Source organism: Mobula birostris, chromosome 2, assembly GCF_030028105.1.
Source record: "Mobula birostris isolate sMobBir1 chromosome 2, sMobBir1.hap1, whole genome shotgun sequence".
Classification (NCBI taxonomy): Eukaryota; Metazoa; Chordata; class Chondrichthyes; order Myliobatiformes; family Myliobatidae; genus Mobula; species Mobula birostris.
Window position 1 is genome coordinate 67,889,039 of NC_092371.1, and position 23,726 is coordinate 67,912,764.

The 23,726-nt window shown below is 40.5% G+C and overlaps 1 protein-coding gene across 1 annotated transcript in view; it reads left to right on the forward strand.

Moving 5' to 3' along the window:
- The window catches only part of rbbp8l (retinoblastoma binding protein 8-like), an 87,590-nt gene that overhangs the window by 31,388 nt on the left and 32,476 nt on the right, over positions 1-23,726 (forward strand). Inside the window, exons 2-3 of the mRNA XM_072279734.1 lie at positions 19,674-19,751; positions 20,020-20,062. Of these exons, the coding sequence (XP_072135835.1) occupies positions 19,685-19,751; positions 20,020-20,062 (110 nt within the window). The 5' untranslated portion in view covers positions 19,674-19,684. The remainder of the gene's footprint in view (positions 1-19,673; positions 19,752-20,019; positions 20,063-23,726) is intronic.

Consider the following 23,726-nt stretch of genomic DNA (forward strand, 5'->3'; position numbering starts at 1 on the left):
AAATAGCCCCCAACCTCCATTTGCTTGCTACGGGCCTGATTGCTACCCCTTCAGTTGAGCTTTGAATTCTATTGGTTCGCGTTTCTATGGCTCTTAGGGGTTTGTAGACGGCATCTATTTCAATATGTTTGTTTATAGTGTTATCAAAAGAGAGGCCACGCTTCTAAAAATTCTCATGCCTGCTTCATATTTGTCTGCACCAGACCCTCCTCAGTGTCCCAGTTAAGGTGGTGTTGATCTCGGTCTTCATGTACCAAGATCAGCCACCCAGCCTGCCCCAAGAAAAGCTGCTTCGCACCTTATTTAAGAGAGCACAAACACACTGCAGCACCACTGAACTTCAGGCCAGGGAAGACAAGCACTTGTTCAAAGCCTCCCAGAACAACGATTACCCACGGAATTTCATCAGGAGATGCTTACTAAGGAGAGAAAGTCCTCAGACCTTACTCAACGCACAGTGAAATGCACGACCTTGCCCTACTTGTCTCAAAAATCAAAGTACCAGTAAAGATAACCGACAAATCAATGTGGTGTACAGGACCGCCTGTGGAGGCTGCAACAAGAACTACACCGGCCAGACAGGACTAAACTCTCTACTCATTTATGAGAACACAAACTGGCAGTTCAGAGACATGATCCACTGTCGCTGATCTCAGTACATGAAGACCGAGAAGGACACCACTTTAACTGGGACGCTGGTGCAGGAAAACACGAAGCAGGCACAAGGAATTTTAGAAGTGTGGTTCCCTTCTGATAACTCCATAAACAAATATATCAAAATAGACGCCATCTACAATTCCCCCTAAGAGCCAAAGAAAAGCGAGCCAATGGAATTCGGAGTCAACTGAAGGGTAGCCAATCAAGACCGAGGCAAGCGAATGGGGGGGGGGGGGGGGGGCGGGACCTATATAAATGCAAGCACTCCCGGAACACCAACAACTGCGCACTGAGGATGTCACTGCGACATGAAGTGCCTCAATCCGAGCTACCAATATCCACCACCATCCTATACATGTACTTTGATACTAAATTCACTTTGAACTTTGACAATTAACCTCCCAGCCTGCATGTATACATTCCACATAGTCGGCACGGGGGATTGGGATTGAACCCAACTCTCTGAAGCTGGAGTCAGCAGCTGCTGCACTACTGTGCTGCCCATAGAAATTATTTTTTTTAATCAGAGCAGTAGTGTAGCAATTAGCACAACATTTTACAGGATACGGGTTCAATTCCCACGGATGTCTGTAAGGAGGTCGTACGTACTCCTCGTGAATATGTGGGTTTCCTCATAGTTATTCCAGTTTCCTCACACATTGTGAGTTTGGGTTTTTTTTAAAGTGACAGAGTTCGGAGCATGCGCAGAAATGGGAGAATGATCTAGAGACTGTATGTTAAAGACGTGTTTGCTGTTGTAAATAAACATTCTAGTTTTAATTCTTCCAGAATATGGTTTGTTCTTTCTTTCTTTTCTCTTTAAATCTTTTTATTGAATAAGTATACAAAAAGGTAAGCCATATAGGCACTAATACACTGTTAGAATATAATAAAATTACAGGAGATATTAATACAAAAAAAATGATACAAACAATGTAATTTAAACATAACATACTAAGGTAACATAATAGTATACTAATTTTATATATATTTACCAATAGAGAAAAGGGAAAAAAAACCCACCGTGCAACTAAACTAAAAGCAAAGCAAAGCAATGGGCTAAATTGGAACCAAATAGAGTTAAAGAACTTAAAATCACGTCCTCAAACCCGACCTCCATTAAAAACAGTAAAAAAAACAAGAAGGGTATATAAATATGGAGCAAAAAAATGAGGAGAAAAAAAAATTACATTAAATGAAAATATTGAATAAAAGATCTCCAGGTCTGTTCAAATTTAAGTGAGGAATCATAAAGATTGCTTCTAATTTTCTCCAAGTTCAAGCATAATATCGTCTGGGAAAACCAAAAAAAGGTAGTTGGAGCATTAAGCTCTTTCCAATATTGTAAGATACATCTTTTCACCATTAAAGTAAGAAATGCAATCATTCTACGGGCTGAAGGAGAAAGATTACTGGAAATTTTAGGTAATCCAAAGATAGCAGTAATAGGGTGAGGAGAGATATCTATATTCAGTACCTTGGAGATAATATTAAAAATGTCTCTCCAAAAAGTTTCCAGAGTAGGACAAGACCAAAACATATGAGTTAAAGAGGCTATCTGCCCCGGACATCTATCACAAAAAGGATTAATATGAGAATAAAAGCGAGCTAATTTATCTTTGGACATATGTGCTCTATGAACAACTTTAAATTGAATTAGGGAATGTTTAGCACAAATAGAGGAAGTATTGACTAATTGTAAAATCTGCCCCCAGTCATCCACGGAAATGATAGACCCCAATTCCTGTTCCCAATCTACCCTAATCTTATCAAATGGAGCTTTCCTAAGTTTCGTAATAATATTATAAATCTTAGCCGATGCACCTTTCTGACATGGATTAAGGTTAATTATAGTATCTAAAATGTATGTAGGAGGAAGCATTGGAAAAGAAGAAAGTATAGTACTTAGGAAGTTTCTAACTTGTAGATATCTAAAAAAATGTATTCTTGATAAATTATATTTATTAGATAATTGTTCAAAAGACATAAGGGAACCATCTAAAAATAAATCCAAAAACCGTGAAATACCCTTAGTCTTCCAAATTTGAAAAGCACGATCCGTAAAAGAGGGAGGAAAAAATATGTTACCTAAAATAGGAATCGCTAGTCCAAATTGGTTAAGATCAAAAAATTTTCTGAATTGAAACCAAATACGTAAGGTATATTTAACTATCGGGTTAGATACCTGTTTGAGGCATTTCAAATCAAAAGGAAGAGAGGAACCTAAAATAGAGCCAAGTGTATAGCCCTGAACAGATTGTAATACCAATGCTACCCATTTAGGAATGGATAGTATATCCTGGTCAAGTAATCAAAATTTCATATGTCGAATATTAATTGCCCAATAATAAAATCTAAAGTTGGGTAATGCTAAGCCTCCATCTCTCTTAGCTTTCTGTAAATGTATTTTACCCAGTCTCGGGTTTTTATTTTGCCAAATAAATGAAGAAATTTTTGAGTCAACTTTATCAAAAAAAGATTTTGGAACAAAGATTGGTAATGCCTGAAATATATATAGAAATTTTGGCAAAAAAAACATCTTAACTGCATTAATATGACCAATCAAAGTTAAATATAAAGGAAACCATTTAGGTGAAAGTTCAGTAATATGGTCAATTAAGGGTAAAAAGTTAATCTTAAATAAATCTTTGTATTTACAAGTAATTTTAATCCCAAGATATGAAAAATAATTATTCATCAATTTAAATGGAAAGTTATGATATAAGGGAAGTTGTTTATTAATCGGGAAAAGTTCACTCTTACTAAGATTTAATTTATAACCTGAAAAGAGACTAAATTGTGCTAATAACTCTAAAACAGCAGGGATGGATTTTTGAGGATTAGAAATGTATAGGAGTAAGTCATCAGCATAGAGTGATATTTTATGGGACTTTAAGCCCCAAGTTATCCCAGTAATATTTGGAGATTCTCAAATGGCAATTGCAAGAGGTTCTAATGCAATATCAAATAATAAAGGACTAAGAGGACAACCTTGTCAAGTGCGTCGAAAAAGAGGGAAAAAAGGTGAGCTTAGAGAGTTAGTACGGACCGAGGCCACTGGAGAATGATATAACAGTTTGATCCAGGATATAAATTTCCAGCTAAAATTAAACATTTCAAGCACCTTAAATAAATAAGGTCATTCTACTCTATCAAAAGCTTTCTCAGCATCTAAAGAGATAACACACTCAGGAACATTTTGTGAGGGGGTATGAACAATATTTAACAGTGTGCGAATGTTATAAAAAGAGTAACGACCTTTAATAAAACCCGTTTGGTCTTCCGAAATAATAAAAGGAAGTACTTTTTCTAATCTGTTTGCTAATAACTTAGAAAAAACTTTAGAATCAACATTTAATAAAGATATTGGTCTATAAGATGCACATTGAGCAGGATCTTTATCCTTCTTTAACACTAGAGAAATTGACGCTCTATTGAAAGATTCGGGAAGTTTACTAAGTTTTAATGAAGCTTCGAAAACCCTACAGAACCAAGGAATTAATGAAGGTGCAAAACATTTATAAAATTCTACGGTAAACCCATCAGGGCCAGGAGCTTTCCCCAAATTCATAGAGGAAATAACATTCTTAATCTCATCAGTGGTAATGGGAGTATCTAGCATAGAAGACATATCCTGTGAAATCTCAGGGAAGTCTAGATTATCTAAAAAATCATTTATATATTTAGAGTCTCGAAGAGACTCTGATTGATATAAGGAAGAATAAAAATCACAGAAGGTTTGATTAATCCCCGCATGATCAAGTTTCAGTCGGTCATTTTGATTATAAATCTGATTAATTTGAGATTTAGCATAATTAGACTTCAATTGGTTAGCCAGCAGTTTGCCAATTTTGTCACTATGTACATAAAATTCACTTCTTGTTTTCTTTAATTGGTTTACAATCGAGGACGAAAGTAATAAACTGTGTTCCATTTGAAGTTCGGTTCTTTGTTTATATAACTCCTCAGAGGGAGCTGTAACATATTTCTTATCAATTTCCTTAATCTTGTCCACAATTACCAACTCCTCCTGCTTCAGCTTCTTCCTCAAAGCAGCAGAATACGAGATAATCTGACCACGAATATAAGCTTTAAAAGTATCCCAAAGAATGTTCACAGAAATATCCTCTGTATAGTTGATTGTAAAAAAAAGATCAATCTGTTCATTCATAAAGTTAACAAAGTCCAAGTCCTGAAGCAACAGCAAATTAAAACACCATTGTCTATTATTTTGTGTATTGGCCTGAATTTTAATAGAAAGCTTAAGTGGAGCATGATCCGAAATGGTTATAGAGTCATAATCACATTTAATCACTGAAGAAATAAGACGAGAGTCAATAAAGAAATAATCAATTCTTGAATAGGAATGGTGAACATGTGAAAAAAAAGAAAAATCTTTTTCCCGAGGATGCAAAAAACGCCAAATGTCCATCAACCCAGAATCAGAGAGGAATGAATTAATCAAAGTTGCAGATTTATTAGGTAAGGTCCGTAGAGGAGCCGAACAGTCCAAAGCTGGAGATAAACAGGTATTAAGATCTCCGCCTCAGATCAATGAAAACTCATTCAAATTCGGGAACTGATTGAATAATGATTTATAAAATTCCGGACAATCCATATTAGGAGCATAAACATTAACCAAAACTACCTTTTTATTAAATAGTAGACCACTAACCAGTAGAAATCTACCATTCGGATCAGAAATAATATCATGTTGTATAAAAGTAACTGAGGAGTCTATAAAAATAGAGACGCCTCGAATCTTAGCGTTGGAGTTCGAATGAAACTGTTGTTCCTTCCAGAATTTAAAAAAACGTAGTCTGTCCCCCCTCCGCACATGTGTCTCTTGTAAAAATAAAATTTGTGCTTTAAGTCTCCGGAACACTTTAAAAACTTTTTTCCTTTTAATAGGATGATTAAGACCATTAGTATTCCAGGAGACAAAATTAATAATAGACTCCATAAACCCTAAAGTCAACCCGCAACAAGGAGGATTGACGATAGGCTCGACCCATGAACCCAGAAAGGGAACAGAACATATAAGGGATACCGGGAAGGAGAACGCAACTAATACTTCAATAGTGTACAAAGAAACTAAAACGTAAAGCCCTTCCCACCACCCCCCACCCCATGACCCCAAGGCTAAATCTAACACAGACCAGCCAGAAAGAAGCAAGCACTAAAACTATCCCCATGACTTCCGGTATACGCTCCCTAAAAAAAGTGTAAATATAAAAAAGATCAGCTAATTATAAAACAGTAAAAAAATAAAAAAAGGTAAATCAATTAAAATTAATTAAAATATAGCTGATCATAAGAAGAAAAACTCAGAGGTAATGGAGTAAGTCAAGAACACGACTTCACTCCATGAGCTCTACCGGAAGTACCTGTTCTTAGTAATTTACCATTTTAAGACTGTTTGAATTTACCACTTTAAGAACTGTTTTCGAATTTACCCTTTTAAGAACTGTTCCAGAGTTGCCGTATAGCAGTTAGTCGTTTGAATACTTTTCGCTGTTGTTGAACAGGGTTTGATAAATGTTTATGTTTGTTTATAAAACCCTGACTCAATTATATATTCATTGTTGCCGGTCACGTGACAAAAATAAAGATTGTGGTTGTTTATTATTTAAATTTATGGATTATATTCATTAACACCTCATTAGTTATAGGGTATTTCACAATTATATTCATATAGATTTCAAAATTATATTACCATAATTTAGGAAGTATGTTAACATTATATAAAAGAAAATTCCAGCTGCATGGCAACAAGATCTATGTTTGCAGGAGCATTTCAGTTATTGCGCAACCACGCACCCGTGCAGCTCATGCTTTCGTCTTTAGCTGCGTCTGATCCAGAGGAATTATGAACTGAGGAGAGATACTTACACATTGAGGAGCCATCTGTCTACACTTTCTGTCTCATTTAGGTGTAGAGTAGAAGGCATTCATCACATGTACCTTAGTTTGATGGAAGCCTCTTTATTTCTAATTGTCAAATGAAAACTGATAGAATGTAGACCGTATGACATGCACTCAGTGAAACATAACTGGAAAAAAATCAACTTCTGTTTATCATAGCTGGGGAAATGCATTTCCCAGTTTAGATCATTTTAACTGATTTTCTACTCTATGGCTACAAGTCATAGAGCTATAGAAAATTTACACCATTGAAGGAGCCCTTAACCCAATGTATTTGGGTTGAGGAAGACTAATTTCACCGTGTAGCTGCCAGCATGGAACAGTACAAGGTACAACTCCTCACCTGACATCTTGCTGCTTGTTACGTAGAACAGGGGTCCCCAACCTGTTTTGCACCGTGGACCGGTTTAATATTGACAATATTCTTGCGGGGGGGGGTGTTCAAGTAAGGTTAAACTCACCTCAACATGTCTTTTACAGTTAGGGTTGCCAACTTTCTCACTCCCAAATAAGGAACAAAAGTAGCAGTCAAATCCCGGGACACTTTACCCCAGGAAAATCTACCATGACCATGAAGCCTTGCGCGAGCACCTGTGTGCGCATGTGTGACATGCGCATCTAATGTGCGCATGTGTGTACGTGCCAATTTTCTTGGTTTTGCCTTCATCTTCCCGACTACACTGTACATACATTATTTCTACTTTATATAGGCTGTGTATTTATCATATCATTCCTGCTTTTACTATATGTTAGTGTTATTTACTTTCCGTTTTATGTGTTATTTGGTATGATTTGTTAGGTGGGTACGTGGCCAAGTGGTTAAGGCATTGGACTAGCTACCTGAAGGTCGTGAGTTCGAGCCCCAGCCGAGGGACCGTGTTGTGTCCTTGAGCAAGGTACTTAATCACACATTGCTCTGCAACGACACTGGTGCCAAGCTGTATGGGTCCTAATGCCCTTCCCTTGTCAACATTGGTATCGTGGAGAGGGAAGACTTGCAGCATGGGCAACTGCTGGTCTTCCATACAACGTTGCCCAGGCCTGTGCCCTGGAGAGTGAAGACTTTCCAGGCACAGATCCATGGTCTCGCAAGGCTAATGGATGCCTTTTTTTTAGGTTACTTTTTGGGTCTGGGAACGCTCAAAACTTTTTCCCATATAAATTAATGGTAATTGCTTCTTCACTTCACACCATTTCAGCACGAAAGGTTTCATAGGAACGCTCTACCTTAGCGGGGGAAATAGGGGACAAACCAGTTTAGCCCAATATACAGCATGTCCCAGCAAATACGGGACAGTTGGCAACTCTATGTTCAAGTTCAACAGTGCGTGACAGGGAATGAGGAAAGGTGCAGCTGACTCCTATCGTTTCCTCACGGCCCGGTAGCTCATGCTTTGCGGCCCGGTACCAGTCCACGACCCGGTGGTTGAGGACCGCTGACGTAGAATGAACACTTCAAACTCCAAACTTTATTCTTTGCAATGAGTTTCAAGCTCTTCGACACTTGTTGGGTGAAAGTGTTTTTTTAAATCATCGATCAGTTACCTCGAATCAATGCCCCTGTGTTATAGACCTCTCCACCGGGAGAGATTGACAATTTCTTTTATAACTTAATCCAGTGGTTGGATCCCCTTTCAGCCATTGCACAGCCAGAGTCACCTTTCCCAGGACAGAAATGGCTCACACGAAGGGGCATAATTTAAAGGTGATTGGAGGAAAGTATAGGGGTGGGGGAGTGTCTGAGGTAAGTATTTTACACAGAGTGTTGTGTGTTGGTAAGGCGCTGTCAAGAATGGTGGTAGAGGCAGTTAGGCACCTTATGCACAGATACTCTGGCACCTCGCATCACTTTATATGTACATACAATCAATCTATGTATATAAGCTAATCTTAGGTATATACAGCCACACTGCAACAATGTGCCTTATAGGATAGCTTTTATATTTATATTTGTTGTGATTTTTAATTGTGTTTTTTAAGCTTATTGCGTTCTTTCATCTGAATCAGATCTGGAGTAACACTTTTTTGGTTCTCTTTGCACTCCTGTGCTGAAGAATGGTAATAAACAAATCTTGAATGCATTATGGACATTTAATAGACTCACACGGACGATAGAAAAAATGGAGGGGGGTTGGGCCGGCCAGTGGCGCAACGACATCGGCGCTGGACCCGGGAGCCGGGTCCGAAACTAGTCGGGTCTGCTCCTGAGTACATTTTCCATCCGTGCCGGGTTGAGTGTCGAGATTGCAACTCAACCTCGTAAAATAAAGGGAAAGTACTGCAAAAATGTCTGTGTGAGGAGTGGTGTGCCACACAGTGTCTCTCTCTCTCTCTCTCTCGCTCCGTGCCTTGTAAAAACCGTGAAAAAGACATCATCATCATCATCATGGACGCACACACGGACACGCAGACGTACACACACACATGCGCAGGCACACACACACAGACTCGCACGCCAAAAAAAAAGGAAAAAAAAGAAACAATGGAGGGCTTTGGGGGAGGGAAAGATTATATTGATCTTAGAGTAGGTTAAAAGGTTGGCACATCGTCGGCCGAAGGACCTGTACTGTGCTGTTATGTTCTATGTTCAGTCTCCTGAATCCTCACAACTAAAATTCTCTAGCCCTGGTGACCTATTTATAAATTCCTTTTTCATTTTGTCTGGTCATGTCAACCCTTTCCCATAAAGCTCTGCCTGTGTTGGGCAGGAGGTTATCCTGCCCAACAAAGGCGATCCCAATGTCTCTCTTCACTCTCTTTATCAATTAGAACTACAACTCTTCGGCATTCCAAGATCCCACATTCATGGTGTTTTTTGTTGCTTTGCTGGAGCTTCTTCGGTGAATTATCTGATTCTTTTCCACATTGAGCTAGATTTGCCACTGTCTTGCCCACCTGGTCGACCAGGGGTATTTAAGAGACTCATAGACAGACACATGGATGAAAGAAAAAAACGGAGGGCTATGTGGGAGGGAAGGGTTAGATAGACTTCAGAGACAGATTGATTTTAGAGCAAATTAAAGGGTCGGCACATCATGTGGGCCGAAAGGCCTGTACTGCTCTGTTCTATGATCAGGCCACTGACATCCTCCTGCTTTCCTCCTCATTGTCAGCCACATTGCCCATTTGAGATTATTTGTGCACTTGTTAATCATGATTGTTATATTTAAGTCGAGAATGCTGACCTCTACCAGGAAAACCAAGGGGCCTATGAAACCCTATTATAAATATCCATCAACCAGTATTAGTTGCTTTCTACAGTGAGTTACTTCCCTTTGAACATCTTTAATACTTACATCCGTCTTATTAAAATATGCAGATATTTTCAGCCATTCAGCCATCTTAGAAATATAACCAATGTGTATGTGACACGTCTTCCCAGCTTACATGTGCGACCAGTTCCTGCATTCTAAGCTACGTAGTTTGTGGTGATGATGTCACTTTAAAATTTTACTGCTCAGCTATTTGCATAAAGGTGAGGATTCTAGATAGAACAGCGCACCCAGAGCTCTCTGTTTGATAATTTTGAATTGATAAAGTCCACTGATTACACAGTTGCGTTTCCCCGTGGTATTTCACACCTTTGTCAAGGTGCTGATTTCGAGTGGACAGAGTTTCTGCCCAGACCAGAGGTCGTTGATTAGTAATCCGCCTTTGAAAAAGCCAGAATAAATGATTAATAACAGCATCCTTAAGTGAGCAGGAAGTTGAAATGTAAATTGAATTGTCTGTATCTCCAATCACATTCAGTTAAGGAGTGAACTATATATGTTCCCAGAGGAAAGTGTGGGTGAAGGAAGTTACCGAGTTGATTCCTGCAGCTACTTCTGAAAGGTGTGCATAATAATATTTGTTGCTCTCTGATGCAAAATATTTGCTATTAATTCCTCATGTTACTTCTAATATTGCTTATAATTTTAGCTACTATATGCTTGCTGATTTCTTTTAACTTCCCATTTATTTTAATACTCTCTTTCATAGATGTAATTAATGTATTCTCACAGAGAATGTAGCCCAAAGGATAGAGTTTAATAATGCAGACAAGTGCAAGATTTTGCACTTCGATAGGACCAACCAGAGTAGATCTCACACAGTGGATGGTAGGTCACTGAGGACTGTGGTAGAACAAAGGGATCTGGGGATACAGGTATATAATTTGTTGAAAGCGGTGTCACAGGTAGATAGGGTTGTAAGGAAAGCTTTTGGCACATTGGCCTTCATGAATCAATGTATTGAGTACAAGAGATGGGATGTTATGTTCAGGTTGTATAAGACGATGGTGAGGCCTAATTTGGAGTATTGTGTGCTGTTTTGGTCACCTACCTACAGGAAAGATGTAAGCAAGGTGGAAAGAGTGCAGAGAAAATTCACAGGGATGTTGTTGGGTCTGGAGAACCTGACTTAGAAGGAAAGGTTGTATAGGTTATGACTGTAGAACATAGAAGATTGAGAGGAGATTTGATAGAGGCTTTCAGAATTATGAGGGATATCGAGAGGGTAAATGCAAGCAGGTTTTTTCCGCTGAGGTTGGTTGAGACTACAACTAGAGGGCAAGGGTTAAGGGTGAAAGGTGAAATGTTTAAAGGTAGCATGAGGGGAAACTTCTTCACTCAGAGAATGGTGAGAGTGGAATGAGCTGCCAGCGCAAGTGGTGCATACAATTTCGATTTCAACATCGATAAAAGTTTGGATAGGTACATGGATAGTAGGGGTATGGAGAGCTATGGTCCTGGTGCAGATAAAAGGGAATAGGCAGTTTAAATGGTTTCAGCATGGACTAGCTGGGCCAAAGGTCCTATTTCTGTGCTGTACTTCTGTGGCGCGTGGCCAAGTGGTTAAGGCGTCGGTATAGTGACCTGAAGGTTGCTAGTTCGAGCCTCAGCTGAGGCAGCGTTTGTGTCCTTGAGCAAGGCACTTAACCACACATTACTCTGCGACAACACCTGTGCCAAGCTGTATGGGTCCTAGTGCCCTTCCCTTGGACAACATCGGTGGCGTGGAGAGGGGAGACTTGCAGCATGGGCAACTGCTGGTCTTCCATACAACCTTGCCCAGGCCTCAGTCAACATCGAAATCGATGGACAGCTGAAGAAGACTTCTGTATGACTCTTGGCCTCTATAACCCATGTTCAGGAAGTATTTTGTAAGATCCAATAGCCTCTTTCACAACATTCACAAAGGCACAACAAGTGAATTATCCAACTAGAGGTTGAGGGGGAGGGTTTTGATGGGAGGGCAGGGGAGGTGCAGAGTATTTTATTCAACGTACAAACCGGACCAATTACATCCAAATACAGAAAGATAATTTTGCATTTCAAGTGCATGTGCTTCATTGGGACCAAGTCCGATAACAATTCTTTCACTAAGATGTTATATTGTCTTTTCCATCTTTCAGTGCTGGATAGTCCTCTATGTATCTTAACTTTTTTTCTAGGATTATTTTAGAAGTTACAGAGGTTACTTTTCTCCAGTCACACTCAACCCTTCAACTTTATATCACAGAAAGAAAAGATAACATGTTTTCTGGGAATGCTGAAAATACTTAGCAGGTCTTCACTTCTGTGAAATGGAGAAACTAAATTAGAATCAGAATTACAAGTTTATTATCACTGACTTGTTGTAAAAATTGTTACTCTATGGCAGCAGTAGAGTGCAAGGTATAAAAAGGGCATAAAAAATTACAATGCATGACGATAGCTAGATCGATAGAAAGAAGGTGCAAAAGAGGTTGTGTGCATGGGCTGTTCAGAAATCTGAAAGCAGAGGGGAAGAAGCTGTTCCTAAAACATTTGAATATGGGTCTTCAGGGTCCTGTATCCCCTCCCTGATGACAGTAGTGAGGAGAGGCCATGTCGCAGATGGCGAGGGCCCTTAATGATGGATGCCACCTTCTTGAGCTGCCACCTTTTGAAGATGTCCTCAATTGTGGAGAGGCTCGTTCCCATGATTAACACTTCAAACCAAGAACTTATCTCTTCATATCAGACATCTTCATGAATCAATTGGTTTTAGCTCCCACTTAAACTAGAGTTCTAAATGAGTCCTGTATACTGCTTTTTAAATTCAAATGTTAGGATTCTTGAATTGAAATGAATTGAACTGACTTTATTTCTTACATCCTTCACATACATGAGGAGTAAAAATCTTTACGTTACGTCTCTGTCTAAATGTGCAATGTTCAATCATTGTAATTTATAATAAGTAGAACAGTCAATGTAACATAGAAATACACTCAAATCAGCGTGAGTTAATCAGTCTGATGGTCTGATGGAAGACGCTGTCCTGGAGCCTGTTGGTCCTGGATTTTATGCTGCGCACCGTTTCCCAGATGGTAGCAGCTGGAATAGATTGTGGTTGGGGTGACTCGGGTCCCCAACGATCCTTCAGGCCCTGTTTTCACACCTGTCTTTGTAAATGTCCTGAATTATGGGAAGTTCACAACTACAGAACATCTGAGCTGTCCGCTCCACTCTCTGCATAATTCTGCGATTGAGGGAGGTACAGTTCCCATACCAGGCAGTGATGCAGCCAGTCAGGATGCTCTCAATTGTGCCCCTGTAGAAAGTTCTTAGGATTTGGAGGCCCATACCAAACTTCTTCAACCATCTGAGGTGAAAGAGCCACTGTTGTGCTTTTTTCACCACACAGCTGGAGAGTACTGACCACGTGAGGTCCTCGGTGATGCGGATGCTGAGGAACTTAAAGCATTGGCTCTAAAAATCTTGGACATTTCTTTTGTGTGGAAGATTGGAGCTCCCTTTACTTAAGTCTTCAATGTATTACCCGGCAAAGGAACTACAAATCAGGATCAACAATATCTACAGCTGAATTATTCCCTTTTTAACATTCAACAAATTGACAGGAGAATGACAAAAAGTGCCTTTAGTGGGGAACAATCCCCTGACATTGTTGACAATTTAGTGACTAGTCGTTTTAGTTTTATAGCATCCTTGCAGTGGTAATTGGAAATCAATAGCTTTTCTTTGACCTCCATCATGTTTTGGTCGATTAGAGCAAACTTACGTTGGACTTTAAAACCCAATTACAGAATAATATGGATGCCTTAGGGAAGAACCTAGTCAGAATTGATCTGATTTACTGAAAACTAACATTAAGTGTACATGGAACGGAATGCATGTTGGTATATTGCCTCACTGAATTTGCAGGACTTCAAGTCACAATGGACTACAGTGTGTCACTCTGCCACAAGGAAGCTTGCAACTCACACCACCAGTTTTTCTCCCTCACTATCAGAAAGCACTTGGATTCAAATTAGTGTGTTCCCTTGAAAATACCAAATTTCCTTACTTGTGACCATTTGCCCAACAACTTGATCAGACCCTCCAGGTTGATTTTCATGTCTGTCATTCAATGTCACCCTAGGTAATGCTAACATGGAATAAGCATTTGTAAATCTCTAAATCCTCAGCTGTTAGATCTGCATTAAGCAGCTAGCTGCCCTCACTTGCTGCTTCATTCTGTGTAATTCACTAATAGCCCTTCCTCAACAGGGCTATTTAAATCATCATTGTGGAGATACCTATCCTGACATTTCCTATAGATGGCATAAGACCATCTGGAGAAAAATCAGGCCTTTTGAGCCATCAAGTCTGCTCTGCCATTCAATCGTGAACCATGAATAATTTTGTTACCCCACCTTCTCATTGAAACTTTGACAAGTTCCTATAGATGTGTAGTGGAGAGTATGTTGACTGGCTGTATCACAGCTTGGTATGGAAACAGCAATGCCCTGGAATGGAAAATCCTACAAATCCTACAAAAAGTAGTGGATACATCTGCTCTCGTAGGAAATCAGCGTCCATCATCAGGGATCTCCACCACCCAGGACATGCTCCCTTCTCACTGCTGCCATCAGGAAGAAGGTACAGGAGTCTCAGGACTCACACCACCCGGTTCAGAAACAGTTAATAACCCTCAACCATCAGGCTCTTGAACCAAAGGAGATAATTTCACTCAACTTCACGCCCCATCATTGAAATATTCCCACAACCAATTCAAGACTAATTTTCAAAGACTCCTCATCTCATGTTCTTGATAGTTATTGTTTACAATGAATTTACAAATTGTATTTGCACAGTTTGTTGTCTTTGCAAACTGGTTGAACGCCCAAGTCGGGGCAGTTTTTCAATGATTCTGTTATGTTATTATTCTATAGATTTATTGAGTATGCCAACAAGAAAATGAATCTCAAGGTTGTATATGGTGACATGTACATACTTTAATAATAAATACACTTTGAACTTTGAACCCTTAACTCCTTCACTAATCAACCACAAAGAACAGTTCTAATGAAGGATTCTTGTCCTGAAATGTTAACTCCATATCTCTTTCCAAAGGTGTTGCCTGACATGTTAGTGATTCCAGCAATTTTGTTCTGTTTTAGATTTCCAGAAGTTTGGTCAAGGTAATTTTCTAGAGACATATTTAAAGAAGAAAAGGAAATGGAGAAAAAGAGAGTCTCTATTCCAGTGGAGTAAAGGGTATTACAGTGGCAAGAGAAAGGAGCTGGGTGCAGTTGATTGGAAGGGGACACTAGCAGGGATGATGGCAGAACAACAATGGCTGGAGTTTCTGGGGACAGTTCAGAAGGAGCAGAATAGATACATCCCAAAGGTGAAGGAGGAGGATTCTAAAGGGAGGATGAGACAACTGTACCTGACAAGGGAAGCCAAAGAAAGTGTAAAAGCAGAAAAAATGGCAAATAATATAGTAAAACTTAGTAGGATGTTAGAGGATTGGGAAGCCTTTAAAAAAAAACTACAGAAGGCAACTAAGAACAATCATAAGGATAGAAAAGATAACTTATGAAGGTAAGCCAATAGTATAAAAGAGGATACCAAAGGCTCTTTCAGATATATAAAGAGCAAAGGAGGTGAGAATACATATTGGAACACTGGAAAATGATGCTGGAGTGATAGTAATGGGATAAAAGAAATGGTGGACAATCTTAATAAGTATTTTGCATCGGTCTTCACTGTGGAAGACACTAGCAGTTTGCTAGAAATCCAAGAGTGTCTGGGAGTGTGGTCGCTGTTACTGTGGAGAAGGTGCTTGGGAAGATGAAAGGTCTGACAGTAAATAAGTCACCTGGACCAGATGACCACACTGCACTCCAGTGTTCATAAGAACGTAAGAAATAGGAGCCATCTGGCCCGTTGACCCTGCTCCGCCATTCAATAAGATCATGGCTGATCTGGCCATGGACTCACCTCCATCCAGCTGCCTTTTCCCATAATCTTTAATTCCCCTACTATGCAAAAATCTATCCAACCTTGTAGAAACAAAGAAACATAGAAAACCTACAGCACAATACAGGCCCTTCGGCCCACAAAGTTGTGCTGAACATGTCCCTACCTTAGAAATTACTAAGCTTACCTATAGCCCTTTATTTGTCCAAGCTCCATGTACCTATCCAAATGTCTCTTAAAAGACCCTATCGTATCCGCCTCCACCACCGTTACTGGCAGCCCATTCCACGCACTCACCACTCTCTGAGTAAAAAACTTACCTTTGACATCTCCTCCGTACCTGCTCCCAAGCACCTTAAACCTCTTGTGGCAGCCATTTCATCCCTGGGAAAAAGCCTCTGACTATCCAGACAATCAATGCCTCTCATCATCTTGTACACCTCTATCAGGTCCCCTCTCATCCTCCGTTGCGCCAAGGAGAAAAGGCCGAGTTCACTCAACCTATTCTCATAAGTCATGCTCCCCAATTCAGGCAACATCCTTGTAAGTCTCCTCTGCACCCTTTCTATGGCTTCCACATCCTTCCTGTAGTGAGGCGACTAGAACTGAGCACAGTACTCCAAGTAGGGTCTGACCAGGGTCCTATATAGCTGCAACATTACCTCTTGGCTCCTAAATACAATTCCATGATTGATGAAGGCCAATACACCCTACGCCTTCTTAACCACAGAATCAACCTGCACAGCTGCTTTGAGCATCCTGTGGACTTGGACCCCAAGATCCCTCTGATCCTCCACACTGCCAAGAGTCTTACCATTAATACTGCATTCTGCCATCATACTTGACCTACCAAAATGAACCACCTCACACTTATCTGGGTTGAATTCCATCTGCCACTTCTCAGCCCAGTTTTGCATCCTATCAATGTCCTGCTGTAACCTATGACAGCCCTCCACACTATCCACAACACCTCCAACCTTTGTGTCATCCCTCCACGTCATCATCCAGGTCATTTATAAAAATCATGAAGATTAAGGGTCCCAGAACAGATCCCTGAGGCACACCGCTGGTCACCGACCTCCATGCAGAATATGACCCGTCTACAACCACTCTTTTGCCTTCTGTGGACAAGCCAGTTCTGGATCCACAAAGCAATGTCCCCTTGGATCCCATGCCTCCTTACTTTCTCAATAAGCCTTGCATGGGGTACCTTATGAAATGCCTTGCTGAAATCCATATACACTATATCTACTGCTCTTCCTTCATCAATATGTTTGGTCACATCCTCAAAAAATTCAATCAGGCTCGTAAGGCATGACCTGCCCTTGACAAAGCCATACTGACTACTCCTAATCTCCAAATGCTCATAAATCCTGCGTCTCAGAATCTTCTCCATCAACTTACCAACCACTGAAGTAAGACTAACTGGTCTCTAATTTCCTGGGCTATCTCTACTCCCTTTCTTGAATAAAGGAACAACACCTGCAACCCTCCAATCCTCCGGAACCTCTCCCGTCCTCATTGATGATGCAAAGATCATCGCCAGAGGATCAGCAATCTCCTCCTTCGCCTCTCACAGTAGCCTGGGGTACATCTCATCCGTTCCTGGCGACTTATCCAACTTGATGCTTTCTAAAAGCTGCAGCACATCCCCTTTCTTAATATCTACATATATGTCCTAACTCTACTCCCCCGAATTTTGAGGGTACATCCCCTAGTTCTTGTCTCACCTATCAATGGAAACAACTTTCCTGCCTCTATCTTATCTATGGCTTTCATAATTTTATATGTTTCTATAAGATCTAGTTCTGAACGAGCTAGATGATGAAATTGTGGAGGCATTGGTAATGACCTTCCAAAAATCACTAGATTCTGGAATGGTTCGAAAGACTGGAAAATTGAAAAAGGGAGGAAGGTAGAAGAAATGAAACTCTAGGCCAGTTAGCTTTACTTCAGTGTTTGGGAAAATGTTGGAGACAATTATTAAGGATGAGATTCTTGGGTACTTGGAGGCACATGATAAAGTAGACCAAAATCTTGGAGAAATCTTGCCTGACAAATCAGTTGGAATTCCCAAGAGTGGGAATAAAGTAGACCTATTCTGGTTAGCTGGTGATAGCTTGTGGTGTTCCATGGGGTAAATGTACTCCTTCAGTTGTCCATCGAAATCCGATGACGACGTCCACTCCTTTAACAGTGAGATCTTTGATGACTATACAGTCCTATCCTGGACCCACAAGCTCTATTGCAGGTGGGACATGTATATGTGGTAGTGGTGGCAACCATGGCTGCATTTCTCCTGGCTCTCTTCTGCTGTCTTCCGGTTGTTCTTTCCATCTCCAGAATACGAACTCCATCCCTACACAGCTGCCACCAAGTGGTACGGTCAGCAGCAACATCCTCCAGGTCCTCTGGTCTGATCTTGCACTTCCTTAAAGCATTCTTCATCTGATCCTTATAACACTTCTTCGGCCTTCCAGCTGAGCGTCGACCATGATGTAGCTGGCCGTATAACACTCTGCGGGGTAGCCGACACGGGGGCATCCTTATCACGTGCCCCAGCCACTGCAGCTGACGCTGGGTGATCATGGCCTCAATACTTCTGTAGTTGGTTCTTTACAAGTATTTCAGTGGGAGGCACCCGCTCACGCCAGGTAATTCCCAGGATGCGCTGGAGGCAGCTTATGTGGAAGCGCTCCAAGGACTTGATGTGACGGCTGTAGGTTACCCAAGCTTCACAGCTATAAAGGAGGGTGGCGACACAGACCGTTTGGTATACAGTGACCTTTGTGGAGGGAGGAAGGCTCCTGTTCTGAAAGACTCTACGCCGAAGTGTGTGTGTGTCTCTCTCTCTCTCTCTCTCACACACACACACACACACACACACCCTTGTCATTGTGCTGTCATTATATTTTCCCTGGTATATTTGAATAATGGGTCCTAAATGTTTGGCTTTCTGGTGCTTTTCCTGCCATACATGGTGGAATATTCCATTTCTTTAGTAATGGGGATGCATATTTGTGTATGTGCTGTTTGTGTAATGTATTTAAGATAGATACTTCTGTTTATTTTGTAATATGATTGTAACTACATTGTGAGGTGCATCATATTCTAATTCATGTGTTGTCTTAAGTTAACTTTGTGGGTAATTAAAGATGGTCTGTCCTGGGGCAGCTCTCTCTTGGTAAGAGAGAGATCGGGGCTGCCGGCAGTTCACACTGGACAAAATAGTACAGAGATATTATTGTGTTTTCTTCCAGATATCTTTTTGTGAATACTGGTATTTTTCTTTTCGCCATTTTAGCTGAATTTTGTAAGTTTGCTTTTTGGCACAGCTAATAAATACCCATGCACTGAACTGCGAAGCAACTCCAGCCATTTTTTTTATTTGACCATTACCCATATATCTAACAGATGACTTCTTTTCATGTCACACTGTGGGTTGATCTTCAGAGCACCAGCTTCCTGTTATAACCCAAAGACGTTGGTTGGTTGGGGGATCCGGGGTTTGTGTGAGAGATTAAGCAGGGAATGTGATTGGTGGGTTTACTAATAGACCAGGCACAGTCTTGATGAACCAAAAGGCCTCCAATGCCAGGGGTTCCCAGCCTGCGGTCCACTGACCCCTCGGTTAATGGTAGAGGCCCATGGCATTAAAAAGGTTGACAACGCCTGTTCTATGCCCTTAGGGCAATATAAAATATTTGCTTGATTATGCAACCGTGAAGCATCCCTGGTTGTTTCTACTGTGTTAAAGGCAATAAACATACTGTTATATGTGCAATAAAAATATATCTACCTTATTTAATTTTATGCATTTGCATGCTGATGCATTGTGTCAAAGCTCAACCTAACTCTGTGATGATTTTGTAATCTCTGCAGGGCAGTGAGGAATGGCTGCAGACAACTTTACAGATGTCTGGGCAAAGCTCAAAGATCTGCATGAACAAGAAGTGCGAGGTAAGAAACACTGGTTGTTCTATACACTCCTCTTCATTATAAACGCCTTTGTTCTGAACAGCCACAGTTAAATATAAAGTATAATAACGTGATTATCTTTAATCTTCGCCCAAAGTATTTTTTGGCAAGTACGACTACTTGCAAAATTTATTGTACCACAAACAGTCACATCCTCTCAGGAAAACTGTGTGGGAATACTGAAAATGATTACATTGTTTCTAAAGTTTATTTTTCTCTCATGTGTTTCCCTTTCACTGGTACCGCTCAGGACTGTACACAAAGTTAACTGAAATAAACATGGAACGATGTCTGTGAGTACAACATACTATGCTTTTGATTGCCATTGTTCTTCAAGTAAAATATATTTCAAGATCTCATAAATGCTTTCCATGATGACCTTAAAAGTGTTTCCTCTTGTCGTCCACTTATTAACCAATAGAGAAAGCATTACTACCTGTCCTTCCTAATCTTAAGCACTCTGTTGCTTCTGCACATTACTTTCACATGCCTCATCAACTGGCTGTCCAACACGTACAGACGCCTGTAAATGAGTCATTGTTCAGGATTAGTAGAAATTCCTAGCAGCACTCTTGTATTTGAATTCTCTGTCTCTGTCTCTGTCTCTGTCTCTGTCTCTCTCTCTCTCTCTCTCTCTCTCTCTCTCTCTGGTTTGCTTTCACTTTAATGGAGTATCTTCGCTCACTCCCATCTCTTTAGTCTTCAAAGCGATTAGCTTTATTTGTCACATGTACATTGAAACACACAGTGAAATGCATCATTTGCATCAAATCAAATCAGCGAGGAAAGCACTGGGCAGCCTGCAAGCGTCGTCACACTTCTAGCACCAAAATACCATGCCTGCAATTCACTAACCCTACCCATAGGTCTTTGGAATGTGGGAGGAAACTGGAGCATATGGTGGAAACCCACAGAGAGAACTTGTTACAGACAGCAGCAGGAATTGAACTCCGATCGGTGTTCGCTGGCACTGTGATAATGTTACACTAACCACTACATTACTGTGACACCCTGCTGTCTGTTATGTGTCACTTGAAATGGGCGTTCTTTAGTATATCACAGCACACTCTTTTCTCCAGTGATCTGTATGGAACACAAAAAGCTAACAAAGGGAAGGTTGTCCATGAGGGAGGCAGTTAGTGCTGTTGCTTTACAGATTCAGGTACCTAGGGGTTCAGTCCCGAACTAGAGTGGAGTTTGCAAATTCGCTCTGTGACTGTGTGGACTTCTTTCTCTGGTAAACTTCCATTTTCCAAAATGAATTAACTTCCTGTTAAGTAGTGAATTGGCTAATAGAATATTAGCCAATTCCAACAACGTGGGAAGGAATGAAAGTTTATTGAGGCGAATGGGGTACCTGTTGTTAAACCTGCTTTATCTTTGATGTGGAACTTCTTGGGGCTCGACACCATTAAGATATTGAAGCTTTTATTTTGCTCATCCAGGCAAGTAGGAATATTTCATTATGTTCTCAACTTGTGCCTGATAATTGATCAACAGATCTTGGGGTCTAGGGATGAAAGCCACTTACCGCAAGATACCCACCTCTGCTCTTTTAGCCACAGTATTTAGAAGTCTGATCCAATTTACACTCAGTGGCAACTTTATTAGGTAAGTCTGAACATCTGCTCAACATTGCAAATAGCTATTCGACCAATCATGAGGCAGCTACTCAATGCATATAAGCATACAGACACGGTCAAGATCGAACACGAGAAAATCTGCAGGGGCTGGAAATCCAAGCAATACACACAAAATGCTGGAGGAACTTCGCAGGCCAGGCAGCATCTAGGAAAATAGTATAGTCGACATTTCGAGATCTTTCAGCAGGATAGGAGAAAAAAGATGAGGAGCCAGAGTTAGAAGATGGGTGGAGAAAAGGAAGGAAAAAAAGGTGATAGGTGAAACCAAGAGGGGGTGAAGTAAAGAGCTGGGAAGTTAATTGGTGAAAGAGATACAAGGCTGGAGAAGGGGGAATATAACAGGAGAGCACAGAAGGCCATGGAAGAAGGAAAAGGGGGAGGAGCACCAGAGGGAGGTGATGGCCAGGCAAGGAGATAAGGTGAGAGAAGGAAAAGGGGATGAAGAATGGTGGGGGAATTACTGGAAGTTCGAGAAATCTATGGTCAAGATGTTCAGTTCATTAGAATAGGGAAGAAATATGATTTTTGACTGACGAATGATTGTTGGAGTCAGATGGGGTTGTTTGAGTATCTCTGAAATTGCAGAACTCCTGGGATTTTCACACAGAATTCTCTAGATTTATAGAGAATGATGTGAAAAACAAAAAAAAAAATCCAGTAAACTGCAGTTCTGCTGGTGAAAACGCCTTGTTAAAGAAGAAGGTCAGAGGAGAATGGTCAGACTGGTTCAAGCTGACAGGAAGGCAACAGTAACTCATATAACCACTTGTTAGAACAATGGTGTGCAGAAGAACATCTCTGAACAGGAGGCACCTAATAAAGTGACCACTGAGTTCAGCTTCTGGTCAATGGAACCGCAAGAATATTTCTAATGAGGAACTTGAATACGTTAAGAAAAAATACATTTCAAAGTTAGATAGTTGGACACCCAGTTCTTGGAGATGTTCACTTGCTGATACTTGTATAAAACAAGTGCTATCTTCCATTTATCTTATCTTACCATGACTAAATGTTTTCCAGACATTGCTGCAAGTTGGGAGAGACTGCTCCAGTTACTGAGCAGCTACATATGGAATTAATCATCAGTGAACATCCCCATTCTGAACTTATGATGGAAGGAAGCTTATTTATTAAACAGTTAGAGGCATCTGGGCTTAGATCAATACCCTGAAGAGTTCCTGCAGCGAAGACCTGGGGCTGGGGTGATTCTTCTCCAACAAGTATAACTATGTTTGAGAAAATGAGACAGAAGGGGGAGATTGTTCAAAGCAGAAGAACTGTTGAAGGATTAGAGTGCATAGCTGAAATGGTCCCATGACAATTTGGCCTTTGGAGGTGGAGAGAGGTGATGCTGGGGCAATATGGTGGTGGACAGTGTCTTTGGTATTACAGCAAAGGGCTTAAGGTGAATGCAAAAACAGCAAAAGGTAGGCAGTTTCACTTTGGACCTGAGGAAAGCCCCTGAATCAATAAACTGTTGGAATAAATGTGGGCTAGATGCTAATTGTTTGTGCTCAGTATGGATTTACTGAAGGGTCTTGGACTTCCCTTGGCTAAGTTATGGTAGCCCCACTTATCAATGCTGTTCCTCCAATAATATAAAATATTTCATGTGTCCACGACACAAGGACAATTATCAAGCTCTCAGTAGTAAGCAGAAGTTGATGATAGTGCCTTCAAGCAATTGCTGTACATGAAGAATCTACTCATTAGTGCTCAGTTCAAATTTCAGCCAGCTCCATCCCTGCCGAGGTTAATTATTTTGAAATAAGCCTGTGGTCTCTCTCCTTCTTTTACATTCTGTAGCTATTCCATCGTCTGTCACTTTCAAAGCCAAGAGGTTAATTAATTATATTTCCTGAGGTATTTTTCTTGTTGATATTGTGCCATGGTGACCATGGCCACCAATTGCCATGGGCATTCCTACAAGGCGAGCTACAATACTGTGACTTTGTTAACTTTGAAAGAACATTCCAGAGGGCAATTTGTTCTTATTATTTGTACTGCCCAGCCTTTAACACAATTATGGAAATTAATTCAAACCTATTTAATAGGATAGGGACATTTGTTCTGTTCCTTCAAGTTTTACCAACTGTGACAATGTACAAAGTATAACCCTGCACAGTAAAAGTAAATATATCACAGTGATGTACAGACAGAGGCTATTACTGCTCTCAGTTGTGGAGATAAATGTACCAAATATAAATGTGATTAATTCATCCTTATATGTGTCAGGATCAATTCCTAATTTGATTCTGTATTCTACACTATACATTTACAACGAGTGTTGCTAGAAATTGCAATTCTGGAACAT